This window comes from Oncorhynchus nerka, linkage group LG12 (assembly GCF_034236695.1).
Source record: "Oncorhynchus nerka isolate Pitt River linkage group LG12, Oner_Uvic_2.0, whole genome shotgun sequence".
Classification (NCBI taxonomy): Eukaryota; Metazoa; Chordata; class Actinopteri; order Salmoniformes; family Salmonidae; genus Oncorhynchus; species Oncorhynchus nerka.
The window spans coordinates 17,819,173-17,838,781 of NC_088407.1; the positions used below are offsets into that span (position 1 = coordinate 17,819,173).

The 19,609-nt window shown below is 42.1% G+C and overlaps 1 protein-coding gene and 1 long non-coding RNA gene across 2 annotated transcripts; one reads left to right on the forward strand and one right to left on the reverse strand.

Moving 5' to 3' along the window:
- Positions 1 to 5,407: 5,407 nt before the first annotated feature.
- On the forward strand, positions 5,408 to 14,749 carry LOC115118166 (uncharacterized). Its single transcript, XR_003861799.2, has 3 exons — positions 5,408 to 5,639; positions 6,023 to 6,136; positions 12,511 to 14,749. It is a non-coding gene; the product is annotated as an uncharacterized LOC115118166 (long non-coding RNA).
- Positions 9,425 to 15,019, reverse strand: LOC115118165 (transcription factor Sox-19b-like). Its single transcript, XM_065025311.1, has 3 exons — positions 14,862 to 15,019; positions 13,994 to 14,661; positions 9,425 to 11,782 (listed from the first exon to the last, which is right to left on the reverse strand). The coding sequence occupies exons 1-3, from the start codon at positions 14,868 to 14,870 to the stop codon at positions 11,536 to 11,538; spliced, it is 924 nt and encodes a 307-aa protein (XP_064881383.1). The 5' UTR covers positions 14,871 to 15,019; the 3' UTR covers positions 9,425 to 11,535.
- Positions 15,020 to 19,609: the final 4,590 nt, after the last annotated feature.

The following is a 19,609-nucleotide window of genomic DNA, read 5'->3' on the forward strand; positions in this document are numbered from 1 at the left end:
TGGTCACTTTAATAATGGAACACTAGTCACTTTAAAATGTTTGCATACTGTTTTAGCCATTTCATGTGTATATACTGTATTCTACTCAAGTTCATGCTATTCAACTATTGCTGTACATATGCTATTCTATCCACGTATTCAACAGAATATGTAGTATATCTACATACTGTCCATAAAGTCTAAACATCCCATCAAATATACAGTGCATTCGGAAAGTATTCAGACCCCTTGACTTTTTCCATATTTTGTTACGTTAGTCTTATTCAAAAATGTATTAAATTATTTTTTCCCCTCCTCAATCTACACATAATACCCCATAATGACAAAGCAAAAACAGGTTTTCAAAAAAACATTTTTTTGCCAATTAATTTTTTTTAAATAAGAGAAAAACCCAGAAATACCTTATTTACGTATTCAGACCCTTTGCTATGAGACTCGAAATTAAACTCAGATGTGTCCTGTTTCCATTGATCATCTTTGAGATTTTTCTACAACTTGATTGGAGTCCACATGTGGTAAATTCAATTGATTGAGTGAGGTTCAATCACTTGGTTTTTGCTCTGACATTCACTGTCAACTGTTGGAGTTGACAGTGCATGTCAGAGCAAAAACCAAGCCATGAGGTTGAAGGAATTGTCTGTAGAGCTCCGAGACAGGATTGTGTCAAGGCACAGATCTGGGGAAGGGTACCAAACAAATTCAGCACCATTGAAGGTCCCCAACCACCCAGTGGCCTCCATCATTCTTAAATGAAAGAAGTTTGGAACCACCTAGCTGGCTTTTGGGGGAGAAGGGCCTTGGTCAGGGAGGTGACCAAGAACCTGATGGTCACTCTGACAGAGCTCCAGAGTTCCTCTGTGGAGATGGGAGAACCTTCCAGAAGGACAACCATCTATGCAGCACTCCACCAATCATGCCTTTATGGTAGAGTGACCAGGTGGAAGCCACTCCTCAATAAAAAGCACATGACAGCCCGCTTGGAGTTTGCCAAAAGGCACCTAAAGGACTTTCAGGCCATGAGAAACAAGAATCTCTGGTCTGAAAAAAACTAGATTGAACTCTTTGGCTTGAATGCCAAGAGTCACATCAGGAGGAAACCTGGCCCCATCCCTACGGTGAAGCACAGTGGTGGCAGCATCATGATGTGGGGATGTTTTTCAGCATCAGAGACTGGGAGACAAGATCGAAATTGGGGAGAAAAAGTCGGTAAAATAATAATAAATAATAGTAAGAGTTAGGGTGATGTCCCCTTAATAATTCTGCCTCCTGATACCAAGTGTTTGACATGGGGGAGACCAGTAACTTTATGAGCAAACTTATCAATGTAGAGCAAAGGTTCATGACCTTTAACCTCTCTGGGACCGCTCGGGAAATGAGCGTCCCACCTCTCAACAGCCAGTGAAACTGCAGGGCGCCAAATTCAAAACATCGGAAATCCCATAATTAAAATTCCTCAAACATCGAAGTATTTTACACCATTTTATAGATAAACTTCTCGTTAATCCAACCACAGAGTCCGATTTCAAAACGCTTTTCGGCGAAAGCACAACATATTATTATGTTAGGTCAGCAACTAGTCACAGAAAGCATTCAGCCATTTTCCAACCAAAGAGAGGAGTCACAAAAAAAATGAATCACTAACCTTTGATGATCTTCATCAGATGACACTCATATGACTTCATGTTACACAATACATGGATGTTTTGTTCGGTAAAGTTCATATTTATATCCAAAAATCCGAATTTACATTGGCGCGTTATGTTCAGTAGTTCCAAAACATCCAGTGATTTTGCAGAGAGCTACATCAATTTTACAGAGATACTCATAATAAACATTGATAAAATATACAAGTGTTATGCATGGAATTTTAGATTCACTTCTCCTTAATGCAACCTCTGTGTCAGATTTCTAAAAAACTTTACAGAAAAAGCACACCATGCTATAATCTGAGTAGAGCGCTCAGAGCCCATACATATATCCGCCATGTTGTGTAGTTAACATTCGTCAGGATTGCATTATAAATATTCACTTACCTTTGATGATCTTCATCAGAATGCACTTCCACGAATCCCAGTCCCACAATAAATGTTTGTTTTGTTTGATAATGTCCATCATTTATGTCAAAATAGCTCCTTTTGTTAGTGAGTTCAGTCCAGTAATCCACATTCACAAAGCACGTTCACTAGTTTCAGACGAAAAGTCAAAAAAGCTCCGTTACAGTTAGTAGAATCACGTCAAACGATGTATAGAATCAATCTTTGGGATGTTTTTAACATAAATCTTCAATAATGTTCCAATCGGACAATTCCTTTGTCTTCAGAAATTAAGTAGAACGTAGCTACCTTTCACGTGAGCGCGCAAGACTGAGCCTGTGGCACTCTGCCAGACCACTCACTCAAAGAGCTCTTATGAGCCCCTCCTTTAGAGTAGACGCATCAAACAAGTTTCTAAAGACTGTTGACATCTAGTGGGAGCTGTAGGAAGTGCAAAATGACCAATATCCCACTGTGTATTCGATAGGGGCTGAGTTCAAAAACTACAAACCTCAGATTTCCCACTTCCTGGTTGGATTTTGTCTCAGGTTTTTGCCTGCCATATGAGATCTGTTATACTAACATACATCATTCAAACAGTTTTAGAAACTTCAGAGTGTTTTCTATCCAAATATACTAATAATATGCATATTCTAGCTTTCATGGATGAGTAGCAGACAGCTTAATTTGGGCACGTTTTTCATCCAAAATTCCCAATTCTGGGAAACAAAAAAAATGTGTAGGCGAGAAATCACCTATCTCATTCATCTTCGCTGTGAGTGTGAAGCTGTTTGAAACACCTGAGACAAGGAGGGATGATGACATGTAATGTTTGACTGCAGACTGGAGCCAGACTCACAGACAGTGTTGTCTTATCGTTTCTGAGTTCCTTGAATTAACTAGATGCAGCAAACCAAGCAGCACTAAATACTACTACGCTAGGCCGGCATGTAGGCCTCCTCCACACACACACATGCACACATGACAAATCAGCAGAGATTTTGGCTGGCAGGGAAGGGTGGAGTCCTTGACAGCAACTGTTGAGAGATGTGGGAGGAAGGGAACACACAAACATACCTCCCTACCACAGAGAAAACTGTCACTGTGTTAACATATTAACTTGTTGGTCTGGTTCATCCAGACCAGTATTTCACTTTCACAACCACTGATGATGATGATGACTGGTGATTGGCTGACCTTTGTTTACACTCCATTTTGCAAGATGGTGTGTATTGTGTAACCATAGAAACGTGAAGATACCTGTGTAACTTTGACTGAAATTCCACTTAATCTTCTTGCCGACTCTGAATAGCTCTACCCAAACCCCTGGACATGCACGTGCACCGATGGGGCTCTACCTGTGCAGAGCACGTGCCCCTTTGCCCTTACAGTCTCCAAAGTGCCCTTTTTGGTGGTGATATCATTCCCCCCTAGAGTGTTGTTTTTTACTTGTTCTCAACCCACTGCCTGCAAGTCGTCGTTAAATGATCATCTATGCTTCAGAACTAAAGACTGGCTCGTCTTGATTGACTCGTCATATTCAGATTAGTGACCAGAAATAACTTGTTTAATTTCTTCCAGTTTTGCCAGGCAAAATCAGAGTAGGCCTAAATGTATTATCCATATAAAATACCGTTTAGAAATCTACTACTGACTCATCTTCGCCAGAACAATATGGCTACCTGGCGATTTGATTGATAATGTTCATATTTCAGATAGGCCTAGTTTGGGTGGCTACTAGCGATGTCTAAAGATACACTGCTTTCTCTCTCTCTCTCGGAGGACCTGAGCCCTAGGACCATGCCCCAGGACTACCTGACATGATGACTCCTTGCTGCCCCAGTCCACCTGGCCGTGCTGCTGCTCCAGTTTCAACTGTTCTGCCTTATTATTATTCGACCATGCTGGTCATTTATGAACATTTGAACATCTTGGCCATGTTCTGTTATAATCTCCACCCGGCACAGCCAGAAGAGGACTGGCCACCCCACATATGCTCTCTCTAATTCTCTCTTTCTCTCGGAGGAGGACCTGAGCCCTAGGACCATGCCCCAGGACTACCTGACATGATGACTCCTTGCTGTCCCCAGTCCACCTGACCGTGCTGCTGCTCCAGTTTCAACTGTTCTGCCTTATTATTATACGACCATGCTGGTCATTTATGAACATTTTAACATCTTGGCCATGTTCTGTTATAATCTCCACCCGGCACAGCCAGAAGAGGACTGGCCACCCCTCATAGCCTGGTTCCTCTCTAGGTTTCTTCCTAGGTTTTAGCCTTTCTAGGGAGTTTTTCCTAGCCACCGTGCTTCTACACCTGCATTGCTTGCTGTTTGGGGTTTTAGGCTGGGTTTCTGTACAGCACTTTGAGATATCAGCTGATGTACGAAGGACTATATAAATAAATTTGATTTGACTGCTGTAACATCGCCCTGCCTTCAATATTATGGGATGGAGATGTAACATATTCTGGCGAATGGCAAGTAGCACTCTGCGAGTAGGCCTGCCCTACAAAGTGATGGCGTGGTGCAGACTGAACATGCGTTTCCATCCGATCCTGTAACCCCACTACAACAAGTAGATAGAATGATCGTGCTGGCTCTGGACTCCAGAGTAGTGACATCATATATCCCTAGTTGACGTCAGATGCTAACATGGATTACGTTCAGCTCTAAATGCAGGCGTAGAACGCAGTTTATTTCTGTAGCCTATCTTGCGTTTTGAAAATGCGTCACCTTTTATGGCTGTAATGTCAGACTAAATGCAGCAATTGTGAGCGCACGTTCGAGTGTGCGCATGTGTGTGCACGGGTGGTGTGCGCGGGTGGTCGCAAGTTTTATAGGCCTACGGTTTCTTTTTGGGGTTTCCAGGTCAAACGGTTTGACAACCACCGGGATACATGATAGTTGCAACAAATGGAGTTGGTTTGGATATTGGCTAGTATTTCTTACAATCTTCTATTATGACTGGAATTGTGCTGGTCGTTGTTAACAAGTGCAGCATTTATTCCAGTTCAAAATAGTTTAGCAAAATACTTTACTCATCAGATTGTGCTGATTTCCCCTCTTGTAGTAATTGCTCAACAAGTCTGTGACAGCGGTTGCGGAAGAAACTAAATGTGTGTGCCCTTTTTTTGTTTGAGCACATGACCCTCATGCACTGACAAAACAAGACTTTTGGAGGAATATGTCACCCATTTCTATGGTCAAATCTATTGGATATCACGTCACTCAGTCAGTCCTCATTGCTACAAAATCTCCTCCACTAATTATAGACCTGACAGGGCAGACAAGAACCCGTAGAAGTTATACGGATGTACGTCACAAAACTGCATATTATTACGAGTTAATCACTGATCAGGGTTTCCCGGTAGCCTCCCTCCTCTCTCCCTCCCCGAGCTACTCTGTGACTCGGGGTGTTCAGCTGCGAGCATGTGAGGGTGGGTGAAAAATGCGGCGGATCCGGCGTTCACTGACATGGCAGCCGTTCGCGCTCTCCTTCGTGTCAGCTGCTGCGCCAGAAGCAGACACCCATCCACTTGCTCACCTGCGAGCAAACAACGCAACGAGCAGGTCTTTCAACGACCTGTGGAGAAGGGAGTGGTTGGTTAGTAGTCACACAGTCAGACGTTGGTGGGCTTAAGGGTTTTTAAACCTGTATTTCTGTAGTTAACCTCTCCATGACCATTGATAGGCCAGTATACCACAGTTGTTATGCCCATATCTATTAAAAATATATATCTTATTTAAAATGGGCACATTTTATGTTCATAATATGTGTGAAGGGTTGTGTCTAGTTGGGATACTGTTGCCCAACATATAGCCATTTTTATTGTCCAAATAATCTTCTGAATAAACCTCAAATAGTGGTTCTGGTAAGTTAAAGGCCACATAAAAACACACATAAAACAAGACGTAAGAAATTGTGCTATTACTATTGGATGTGGTCATTTTAATGTACTTTTCTGTGACGCTCAAATCCTTGCCTAGTCCTAGGTACACTATGTGTGTGCGCGCGGAGCGGGCGCGGTTGCAGAAAGGGTGCGCTCTGGTCTGCTCTGCGTGCGAGAGAGGAGTGGTTTCTTGGCTCCCCAAGGAATGCAGGTAAATACTACGCACGAGAAGTTTCCATGACAACTTTTGATGTGGTGAGGTTTCCTATAGCAGTGCTTACGAAATAGAAATAGGGTTTCTCTTTCTCTTTAGATAACCCCTCAATCTCCTACTTTGAGTGCTGCTCATTGACACATCTAGAGGGACTCAATGAGGCCAGTTGCTGCGCGTTCATTAGGATAACTAAAAGGATAAATTACCTAACAGCAAGCATTTAGGGTAAGGATCCCAGGATAAGAGGAAAGTTAGTTGAAATGTTGGTGACAGTTACTGAACATGAACATCTACTGAACATCTTACAAACCATCTATTTGGGGCTAAATTATTATATGAGAAGGAAATGTGTCAGACAACAACTTGCTTAAGGAAAATGTCAACTTGCAGATAAAAAATAACTGAGGGTATTTGTACCGACCACCTGAGTCATAGAGGAGACTGTTGTTTGCTTCTGATGACTACAACTTCTCGTAACTCTTTAAAAGTCACACCACCAGCATCTCCCACGCACTTGTTTAGCCCCTGCTCACCAAATCCATGGCAACCACTTGTTGAAGCCTCACTGCCCTTTGCTAAGAGATTGGATGGATTCTGCCAGAAATCCTCCTTCCTAAATACATACCACCCCTACACGACCCTTACAACAACCTCACCAGAACCAACTGAATGCACAGGGTGCACAAGCTGGCCCTTATATAACTTCTGCCATACAGGGGCCCATACAGGGGCCCTTTATAAGGACGTTGTCCAATTACAGGCTATAGATCACTAAAGTAATGTTGTCAAACGTATAGGCCCATATTTGACCATTTAAAAAGTCCTAAGCTATACAGTTCCACCACTCATGTCAAAGAATTGGAGCAACAAAATGTTCTCTCCACACACAATTTATTAACGTTTCTCTTTATCTTTCTAATTTTGGAATAAACCATGTTTTTCAACTATCCAAATGCTTGGAGCAAAGTAATATTCCGAGGTGTGCATGTGGTTATGGGCCAGGGCTAGTGTAGTGGCGGCCAATTTACGTGCTTCATGTCCAGTTTCACAGCCCTAAATTGCCAGGGAAACAACAGGCCATGTTGGTAGAGCTGGTTCCTGAATTTCAGATTGTCATAGAGAGGGAAAGAGAGAGAGAGAGAGAGATGTAAAACACCAAATAATGAAAACTCGCTAATTATCAAAATCCAGAAAAGAGCCCTTAAATTCTGCAACCAACTAAAAGGAGGCGATTCCCAAACCTTCCATAACAAAGCCATCCCCTACAGAGAAATTAACCTGGAGAAGAGCCCCCTAAACAAGCTGGTACTGGGGCTCTGTTCACAAACACAAACAAACCCTACAGAGCCCCAGGACAGCAACACAATTAGACCCAACCAAATCATGAGAAAACAAAAAGATAATTACTTGACATATAGGAAATAATTTACAAAAAAACAGAGCAAACTAGAATGCTATTTGGCCCAAAACAGAGAGTACACAGTGGCAGAATACTTGACCACTGTGACTGACCCAAAATTAAGGAAATCTTTAACTATGTACAGACTCAATGAGCATATTCTTGCTATTGAGAAAGTCAACCTAAGGCAGACCTGGCTCTGAAGAGAAGACAGGCTATGTGCCCGCTGCCCACAAAATTTAGGCGGAAACTGAGCTGCACTTCCTAACCTCCTGCCAAATGTATGACCATATTAGAGACACATATTTCCCTCAGATTACACAGAACCACAAAGAATTCGAAAACAAATCCACATTTTTATAAACTCTCATATCCATTGGGTGAAATACCAGTGTGCAATCACAGCTGCAATATTTGTGATCTGTTGCCACAAGAAAAGGACAACCAGTGAAGAACACACACCATAGTAAATACAGCCTATATTTATGTGTTATTTATTTTACCTTTTGTACTTGAACTATTTGCACATCATTACAACACTGTATATAGACATATGACATTTGAAATGCCTATTATTTTGAAACTTTTGTGAGTGTAATGTTTACTGTAAATTTGATCTATTTCAGTTGCTTTGGCAATGTAAACAAATGTTTCTCATGCCAATATAGCCCCTTAAATTGAATTGAGAGAGAGAGACAGAGCGAAAGAGGGTGTAGGGCTTACTCTCCCCCCTTCAACGCACTCCACTCATCTCTTCCCCTAGCTTCTCTCCCATCCTCCCCTCCCCTCTACTCTGCGATTAGCCTGCGCAGGCTCTTCAATTTCCATGAGAATTGCGACAGGCGGTGAAAGGGTTAAGCCTGAGCCGGAGAAAAGGGGGCGACGAAGCCCCCCGAATGCAACGCTAATTTTCTGCTCCGCGGGGGAGCGAGAGAAAGGGAACAAAGCTCTCTGGGGGAGTCTGCGAAGACTCCGCGGCTTTACTATGTGCACCTGCGAGCTCAAAAGCTACTGACAATGTGCCTCCGAAACGGACAATTACGAGCGGGCCAGCCACCCGCTTTATCTCAGGAGAGGGGAGGGAGGGGGGTTTAAAAGAAGAAGTAAATGATCGACCCTAAATCACTCTACACCACTCCCCCTTCTCCTCGCGCCTCTCCTGCACCCCGGACGCCTCTGTTCTTCTACCATCTCCCAAAACTTTTTGTCTGACTCCCTGGAAAGTTGTATTTTAAGCATCCCCAAGCATAACTGTGTCCAGCTGTGGTGCCACTGTTTAAACGTAAACCCAGCTCGTTTTGATTGAGCGCGTGATGTCAGGCCTGCGATTGTTATTTTGTGTAATGATTTCCGCGGACAGATGAGGTATAACTCAAAATAGCTGAGCTGCCATAGCTGAATAGGAGCAAATGAAAAATATGTTGTAAAATATTAGCAGTCATCTTTATAACAAAAGCATAAAAACGTAGGTCCATTGGCTTGCTTTAACTATTGGATTAAGTTAGTATCCCGCACTTGAATTGATTTAAACCTGTATTATGCTATTTATTTCTGAACTTTCCCCGACAAAATAGGCCATCTCAATCGAAATATAAATCCGGCTCCTAAAGATTCCCATATCAAAACCTTCTTTGAATCGACCTCAATCTGACGTGTGTAATCTGTATTATGCCAACTGGCACAATTTAAGTATATTCTGTGTCAGACATTTCCCATATAGAATAGCCTATGGTACGTTATCGTTGTGAAAAGACTCAATTGAAGAAAAAAAACGGAATAGGCCTACAAGAGTGCAGTGAACAATGTAATATATCTTAGAAAATAAGTCATGGCTGAATGTTCCAAGAAACTACTGAAAGCCTGCAACAAGAAATATATTTGTAGACCAGAGTTGTAATTTTTATTAATACTTGTCATCCTTGCCACGTGTGAACATGAGTTTAAAAAATGTAAAACCTTAGTATCCCGGCCTTAAAAATGTTTACACTATACACATCAAGTTGAAAGCCTTTTTCCTCACTATATACACACACAAACCAGGATTGACCTAAATAAAAAACAAAACAGAATAAAAGTTAAGTTTAACACACTTGGATTGCAATGTAAACAGTGTTTAATTATTAATTTAAATTAACCCTACCTCGATTTATAGAAGTTATTAGGTACTAATTTCAATGCAACCAAGTTCATGTTTGTATTGCACAATACTAGGAGACTGTCAAAACAAGTTCTATCAAATACATTTTTTACTATATATAAAACTTTAAGCAGCACTGGTCAGACTAAATGATCAGAAATGTGGGTTAGCAGAGTCAAATGAAGGAACATTAACCATCAGCCCCTAAGTCTTGTTCAAGCAACTTGAGATAAACTCCTTTTGTAGAATAATTCATAGGAAAATGTTACACAGTATCTGAAAATACCTCAAGCAGACAACTGACAGCTCGAATACAAAACATGAGAAGTTGGATAACAGAAGTTTATTGTAAAATAAAATGCATTGTATTCTCCACTGTTAGTTGCCCAGGCAGTGTGTCATAACAGTGCTTGGTTGAACAAGTCTAAAGAGTAGAAATCCATACACAGTTGCCAAACTAGAGAACATTAACATGTATTTGGTTAAAAAAATATCTAGCGAAAACTTTGAGCTGAAGTAAACAATTAAATGGAATGCAGAATTTGTATAACAGTTAAGAGTGTTCTATGAACTAAGTTCAAACCTGCAGAATACTTGAACAGTAAGCAGTATAGCAACTTGGGACTTTGCCAGCAGCGTAACTCCAAACATCTACAAAAAAAAGGGTCAAAATAGTTGACTAACAAACAATATGGTGCATTAACACATTGCAGGAACAAGGCGTAATGTTAACTTTAAACCATGCTGTTATGTTAAACATTTTATACTCTAACTAAACTAAAATGCATTGGTATGTGGTTTGGACAGTTGCGGCTACTAAACAGGAGTTAAAATCATTTCATGTACATTTCATGTACTGTTTTCCATTGTATTCAGTACCATGTCATCCTATGGGATCGGATTGGCTTTAAAAACAAGAGCACATAACAAAGAGGCCATACATACATATTTTTTTACAAGTCACTTCATTCAAGTTATGTGCATTTCTCCATCTAGTTCACTTCACTAGTAGGCATCTAGTTAATTTGAGATGATCCGTTTGGATCCATTGGGCCACACACACCCCCAGTTCTAGAATCAGAATCTTTTCAAGCCTTGTGGCAGATCATGTGATTTGTATGTCACTGGCCTTTGGAGGACCTTGATTGGCTAACCCAGTTCCCAGTGTGTTGTGTTCCTGTGGTGGGGCCCCTCCATTGTGGGTTTTGTGCGTGCATCCCAAATGGCATCCTATTCCCTTTATAGTGCACTACTTCTGACCAGGGCCCATAGTGCTCGGATCCTAATTTGTGCATGATGGGCAATAGGGTGCCATTTGAGAGAAGTCGCGTCTCCATCCCGGTTGGTTTAGGTCGTGATGATTACCCATCAACCCAAGGGGCCGACGCTACCATGCCAGTAGGAGAATACAATGGAATGTTGTGAACATTATGGAGTCTTGAAACATACATAGAGCCTGTGAGTTTCTGAACCAAGATTGTAGATGTCAAGGTCAGTTTTGTCAAAGAGAAAAAAATATATATAATATGTACACAAACAAACATTGTCATCATAGAGAGAAGTAAAGATCGTATGTACAATACAGCAGTCCTTCATAGTTCAAAGAGAATGGACAGGTCTCCATCCAAACAGTGGATGGGAGACTGAACAAACCACCCAGTCTTGGGACGGGATGGGAAGGACAAAGGGATTCGATTTAAAATTGCAGAGGTAGAAAAATAACCTTTCCTATAAAGTCACTGCTGTTTTTAATGCAACACAGAACCATACTGAGTGTGTCTAAGGCTGTGGTGTTCAGTTCCGGGGGTGCGTTTTAACTTGTGTCCGGGCACACCCAACATCAGTCCCAGTCACTACCCCCTAGATATGACTGAGGGGAACAGTCCCACTGAGATAGTGTTGCTGGACACTGTAGCCTCCTCTCTGGGCGGCCGGGTCACTGGCGTCCCCCCCGGGGATGTACATACTGATCATATCTCTCAGGTCCCCTTGGAGAGGCCCGCGGTGGTGGTTAGGTCCACCAGTCGGAGAGTGTGATACTGGCTCTGGCTTCACCATGGACATGACCGGGCTGGGCTGCTGGGTGCTGCTGCTGTAGGACATGGGGCTGGGGAGGCGAGATGGGTACAGTTAGCGACTGGACAATATCAATGTTATGCCATGCAATGTCAAAATGTGACATGCTACAGTGTAAAATGCTATGGTGTGACATTTTTGGGCCATGCAACTGAAGTCACAATTCAGGTAGAATTGTAGCATATATTGAACAACCCATTACACTATTCTATGCATCTGAAATGTTCTAATGATATCAACTTCAGTAGCACTATTCATTACAGAAAATAATCTCAAAGCGCTTTCAAGCAACAACAACTATTTAGAAATCATTCATCGGCTGGAAGGTTCTGTAACATTGCACCCTTTTGAAATAGCCTCAAACTCAATACGGTGTAATTTGCAGTTCAGTGAGTTTCATTTTAAATAGTTATTTTGTAAGAAAAGGGCATATTGATTGAAAGACCAACCCATCTGAATAAATATGATTATGATGCATAACAGACTTGATTGATGTGACCGACATGAAAGAACTGCCAGTCACCCGAAGGGAGAGCCCTAGTCACGTGATGGAATTCACCATGTTTACAAAAGGCATGGGGTTGGGGACAGCTAGGGCAGGCCCAGACTGGTTAGGCCACCAACATGACTACCGCACTGTAAAGTCAACGACAGATATTCTCCTTTAGGTTCACTACAGCTAATCACAATTCACCATAAACCAACTCAACTTCAGGCGAGAACATTTTAAAATATACTTTTGTGTTATATTTTGTCTAGAAGAGGCCTGGAAGGCGGCATTGAAGCGGACTAGAGGATTGAGGGTGAAGAGGCCTGGAAGGCGGCATTGAAGCGGACTAGAGGATTGAGGGTGAAGAGGCCTGGAAGGCGGCATTGAAGCGGACTAGAGGATTGAGGGTGAAGAGGCCTGGAAGGCGGCATTGAAGCGGACTAGAGGATTGAGGGTGAAGAGGCCTGGAAGGCGGCATTGAAGCGGACTAGAGGGTTGAGGGTGAAGAGGCCTGGAAGGCGGCATTGAAGCGGACTAGAGGGTTGAGGGTGAAGGCCCACACAAACAAAGCTTTCACATAGTGGGCCTCTTCACATGCTCATTCCAACAGCCTGAAAACAAGTAAACAACCTATATTAAACTCATACGAATAACCTTTTAAATATTGAGTAAAGTTCCTAAGACAAAAGGTAGCATATTTTAACTAATTATTACAATTACAGTTCTAACTTACGAGTTTTAGGCCTACACAGGTTCTTTGGCAAAATAATCTAAATTATAATATCATAAAATATGTGCAGTAGATTTATCATTTCTGAAACAAAAAAAAACAAGCCATCTTCTGAAAATATATAATTTGCAAAAAGAAAAAAGTTTTGGCTCTGTGCTGAGTGGGTGACAGTTGTCGAGAGTCATGACAATAATGAATCTTCCTTTCTGACAGGCTAGCAGATCCAGTTTGGCAACTAACAGATGATCAGATCCACTTGTGCGAGTGTATTGAAGTGTTTGCCCATGGGAATATTGACTATTGTAACTCAACTAATTAGATGGGATAAACAATTAAAGACCATTATTCTAATTCTCGAATAGATATTTTAAAACCATAACGAAATAGGATAGGTAAAGACTACAAATATTGAAATATGCCTAGTGCAATTGACAAAGCAGTAAAAAGGAAATGTTAAAGGATTTAATAATTGATCTTAGCTTTCAGAATATCAGCCACAACGTATTATTGTGTTGTTGTAATTAGGCCTAAGGTAGCCTATACCGATACCATTTAATTGTATTAAACAATTGGTTTTGATGATTAGGACATTGATTCTTCATCTTCAATAGCCTTCCACTGTTTGACTTCGAGAAAGTGAGTGCCTGGTTATCATTACAGATAACCATGCACTCGTTATCATTACTGATATCAAATCTTCCATTCAGATGATACTTTAGATAGAGGCCTTTTAAAGCAGGATACAAACTTTCAAGCAAGTGTTGAAGTAGACCAAGGTTTACGAGGGTGATCTCTTCAAGCTTACAATACTGAATAGACCAAATAATCTAATGAAAAATGTTCAATTTAGTAGAGCTGACGGGCATAATGGAAAAACAAGTACACGCATCAACCTTTTCATTTAAAAGCTTTTAAACAATTACCCAAACAGGAATTACGTGTAGTCTAGGCGCATGTAACGCTACATGTCCCTCGAGTCATTTACAAGAACATGTGGAAGAATGGAAGAGAACATAGCCTACCTGTAGGTGTTGGCTCCATTCATATACGTCTGTGCTGCAGTCATGGCCTGGGGATACTGGAGCGCGGACAGGTCATAGCGGTGCAGCTGCTGAGTGTAGCCGAGGGCCTCGTTCTGCATCCCAGCGTAACCTCCCGCCGGGCCCCACCCGTAGCTCTCCATTCTGGCGCTCCCACCTTGGCCCTGCGCGGCCGCTGCGGCCAGCAGGTTCCCGGCGGAGAGAGGGTACTTCGCCATCTGGTTGTCCTTCTTGAGCAGGGGCTTGGTCTTGCGCCGTGGCTTGTACTTGTAGTCGGGATAATCCTTCATGTGCACTGCCCTGAGGCGCTTGGCTTCGTCGATGAACGGCCGCTTCTCGGCGTCGGTCAGCAGCTTCCACTCCGCGCCAAGCCGCTTGCTGATCTCAGAGTTGTGCATCTTGGGGTTCTCCTGGGCCATCTTGCGGCGCTGGCCCCTGGACCACACCATGAAGGCATTCATGGGCCTTTTGACCTTGTCCATTGGGTCCCCGCCCGGAGGGCACACGGATTTGGACCCCAGGTGAGAGTTGCCAATGTTTCCAGTAACCGGGGACATGCCCTGGGCCGTTTGGTGGTGGTGGTGCTGCTGCTGCTGCTGTTGCCCAGAAGGCTTCAGCTCGTGTTCCATCATGCTATACATTGTTTGGAACTTTGAAAGTGTCGCAGTTAAAAAAAAAAAATCAAATGTAAAAATGGATAACTAAACTAAACAGTCACAGCCTCTGTCGCCTGTTAAAGGCGACGCCGAACGCACCAAATGTTCCTAATTAACTAATAAGAACACAGAAGACACACCCGCTTCGAACCACAGGGATTAAATTACGAGTTGGTGTGTAAAGTGGTCATTACCTCAATCATGGGAGAGAAAAGTAAACTCGAAATGTTTGCGCTGTTTTAAAAGCAAACAGTCCTTCAGTCAGCAGGTTCTCGGCGCAGTTGCAGACAACCACTTGTAGCGCTTCGATTCTCTCAAACTGAAGAGACCTGCGTGATGACAAGAAGTTCTTCCCTTTCACTCGTCGGGTTTTTCCGAGATAATTGTATTCCAAGAGTCGGGACCAATCCCTGGGCGCGATGGGCTTCCGCCGTGCGCGCGCTCATTTGCATCACCATAGGTGGGTCTGGCGCGAGCTGCATGTGCTGGAAGAGCGGGCACTTGTTGATGAGCAAAAGAAAGCGTGTGAGAGAGACCGTGTGCTTTTCAATGAGAAGAGGGAATAATCCCGATACACCCATTTAAAAGTGTGTTTTTAGCTCCAATTATTATAATGAAACGTTTAAAAATCATTCGATGGCATTGGTAGTTTGGCACACAGCGTGCGCATGGATCGGTGTGTATAAAATTGGTCTACTTGCTGTGCTTCCATGATTAAGAGTAAAACACATAACATGTAAACGTATTATAAAACATTAATATATTTTAACACATTTAATCGATGTATTTCTTTCATGATTAATGTCAAGACAATTTTAAGGCTATTGAATAGAAGGCTACTTCAGTTGCACTTGTAACCACAACAACAAAGTCCACAACAACAGCAGAATAATTTTACCAAACGAATCGACACAGGGTGTTGTGTCAGAGTGTGTCTGCTCATTTTCTAGACGTCTGACCTCGTTCAAACGATTGTTAGCCTATAAAGACGTTTGCGGCTTCTTTACATGGTATTGATACGATTACAATGGTGCAAAGAATTCCCGTGGGGTTCCATGAGAATGAGGTCTGTTGGTTCAGCCAAATAGACGCTTTTCTAATGCTGGAGATCCAATAGAATACCGGTAGGTCAATGTTTCCCAAACCGACCAGGGGCATTCTGGCTCTCTATCAACCCAGTACCTAACTTCATTCTTCCTTTCATACTATTCTTTTTGAAAGGAAAAAGACCAGTCATCATTCAAGTGATGTCTAGCAGATAGATAGGGCTTTGCTCCTCTCCAAGCTCCACCAAAGGTCAGATAAGGACAAATCATGTCCCACAGGGCACAGAAGTCAATTCAACATATATTCCAAGTTAGTTCAACTTAATTTCAACATGGAAACAAAGTTCATTCAAACAGTGTGTGCCCAGCTGGTTGGAATCACTTGATATCATACAAGTGGAAATCTTTGTATAATATATACAGACAATGTGTACATAATAAATGGCTTCTTTCATTTTATTAATATGTTCAAGGCACTTTTAAAGTGATTTTCATTTGGCTACTTTGAAACAGGTAATGGTGTGGTCAGGTCACGGTAACGTCTTTAGTTGCTCTCTGAGGTGTCTAGCATGCAGGTGACACACATATGTGTGTGTGTGTGACACTAGCTTTGGCCCATGGGAAGTTTCCAGGCCAGCTCTCAGGTTAGAAATGAGCCCCCCACCCTCCCAAAAGGTGAGCCAGTTTCTGTGAGAATGACCTGTTTGACACCTGACTGACAGACATGATAAATCTCTCTCTCTCTCCCTCTCTCGTTCTGTCTCGCTGTGTTTGGGTCTCAGTGTGTGCTTGAGGGGCAGGTGTGTTAAAGGGTGTTTTGGGTAGCAAAGTGTGTGAGAGGGAGAAAGTGTGTTAGATGCAGGTCTTTGTCACATAAGTGTGTGTGTGTGTGTGTGTGTGTGTGTGTGTGTGTGTGTGTTCTGTATAGGGATATAGAGTGCAGGTGTGCTGAGTGGGACAGTTTCTTAGTGAGACATCTGACTGACAAGATAAAACAGATTCTGTGAAAGTGACCTGGTTGACACCTGATTGACACACATTATAAATCTCTCTGTCAATTCAATTTCAATTTAAGGGCTTTATTGGCATGGGAAACATATGTTAACATTGCCAAAGCAAGTGAACTAGATAATAAACAAAAGTTAACAATAAACATTACACTCACAAAAGTTCCAATAGAATAAAGAAATTACAAATGTCATTATCTACAAATAGATGAAGTACAAAAGGGAAAATAAATCAACTTAAACATGGGTTGTATTTACAATTGTGTTTGTTCTTCACTGGTTGCCCTTGTGTCTCTCAATTCAATTTCAATGTAAGGACTTTATTGGCAAGGGAAACATATGTCAACATTGCCAAAGCAAGTGAAGTAAATAATAAACAAAAGTGAACAGTAAACATTACACTCACAGAAGTTCCAAAATAATAAACACATTTCAAATCTCTCTCTCTCCCCCTCTCTCTCTGTCTCGCTGTGTTTGGGTCTCTGTGTGCTTGAGGGGCAGGTGCATTGAAGGGTGTTTTGCATCGCAGGTGTGTGTAAGTGTGTGAGAGGGAGAAAGTGTGTTAGATGCAGGTGTTAGATGCAGGTGTTCGTCATGTAAGAGTGTGGTGTTTGTGTATGTTCTGTTTAGGCTCCTAGAGTGCAGGTGTGCTGAGTGGGGGAGAAAAGCCCTAGAGAGTGTGTGCATGTGTGTGTATGTATGTGTGTGAGCGTGTGTGTGTTTTCTGGTGAGGCCAGGTGTTGGTCTCGGTTGGTGACTGACAGTAACGCCCAGACACCAATCAAACCAGGGATTGTGGGGCTCCACTCTGCCGTTTCCGTTTCCAAGACAACCCCCTTTGGAATCTTTTCCAACACTCCCTCCCTTTCTCCTCTCTCCTCCCTTCTCTCTCTCTCTCTTATTTTACATTCAGTTTTGCAGTCTATTTTTTTTCTTGTTTTTTCCCTTTTTCTTCTACAAAAACAACTCTCTTACTCAGGACCTCTGCCCCAGTCTCTCTCTCTCTCTCTCTCTCTCTCTCTTTCCCCACTCTCTCTCCCTACACACATTCACATATATATACCAGCCACCACTTTGCCACTCTTTGTCAATGTTAAAATCCTGTTTCCAAGTCCTTGAAAGTTTAAATCCGCAGCAGCAAGTTGCAACAAGGTTTTCCATTCCTACTGCTTGACAAAAGCCCAGCCACTCACACCATTGTCCGGGGCTTTCCTTAAATACTAATGGACTGATGCGGCAGCACCTGTGCTATTGTACTGTCTGTTTACTATTAGAGCTTACTAATCACTTAAATGTGAGGTTCGTTCACATTTCTACACGTGCCTTGGGATATGAGTATAGACTACACGGCCTATATTCTGTCTGTGACCGTTGTTGTTGGGAAATCAAAGATGAATCTGAAATAGATAGGATCACATTTCTACATGTGCCTTGGGATATGAGTATAGACTACACGGCCTATATTCTGTCTGTGACCGTTGTTGTTGGGAAATCAAAGATGAATTTGAAATAGATAGGATCACATTTCTACACGTGCCTTGGGATATGAGTATAGACTACACGGCCTATATTCTGTCTGTGACCGTTGTTGTTGGGAAATCAAAGATGAATCTGAAATAGATAGGATCACATTTCTGAGTGATTTCTGTCATGATTTTAGTGGTTTGTAGTAGAGGTCTTCTCGAGTCCAAAAAGTTGGACCCGGAACCGAACGGACCTGAGAATAATCAGACCCAAACCAGAATAGACTCGGCGACAACCAGACCTAGACCCCACTCGTACCCTAATGAGTCCGTGTCTAGACCAGACCCGATTGGACCCAAGTTGCTCTTCTGGTTCACAAATTGGCCCTTATATGTTGGCCGGGCTTTCTATAAGTAAATTAAAATCCCCCTTTAGCGTAAAATGAATATGTATACAGTACCAGTAAAAAGTTTGGACACACCTACTCATTCAAGGCTTTTTCTTTATTTTTACTATTTTTTACATTGTAGAAAAATAGTGAAGACATCAAAGTTATGAAATAATTCATATGGAATTTTTTTTTTTTTTACCTTTATTTAACTAGGCAAGTCAGTTAAGAACAAATTCTTTTGTAGTAACCAAAAAAAGTGGGTTAACTGCCTGTTCAGGGGCAGAACGACAGATTTGTACCTTGTCAGCTTGGGGATTTGAACTTGCAACCTTCCGGTTACTAGGCCAACGCTCTAACCACTAGGCCACCCTGCCGCCCCGAATCATGTAGTAACCAAAAAAAGTGTTAAACAAATCAAAACATATTTTATATTTTAGTTTCTTCAAAGTAGCCACCCTTTGCCTCGATAACAGCTTTGAACACGCTTGATATTCTCTCAACCAGCTTCACCTGGAATGCTTTTTCAACAGTCTTGAAATTGTTCCCACATATGGTGAGCACTTGTTGGCTGCTTTTCCTTCACTCTGCGGTCCAACTCAATCCCAAACCATCTCAATTGGGTTGAGGTCGGGTGATCAATTCAAATCAAACTTTATTTGTCACATGCACTGAATACAACAAGTGTAGACCTTACCCTGAAATGCTTACTTACAAGCCCTTAACCAACAGTGCAGTTCAAGAAGAGATAAGAAAATATTTACCAAATACACTAAAGTAAGAAATAGTAACACAATAACATAACAATAATGAGGCTATATACAGGGGGTACCGGTACCGAGTCAGTGTGCGGGGGTACAGGTTAGTTGAGGTAATTTGTACATGTAGGTAGGGGCGAAGTGACTATGAATAGATAATAAACCGCGAGTAGCAGCAGTGTACAAAACAAATGGGGGGTTTGCAGTCTTATGGCTTGGGGGTAGAAGCTGTTAAGGAGTTTTGGTCTTAGACTTGGCTCTCCGATTGCGCTTGCCATG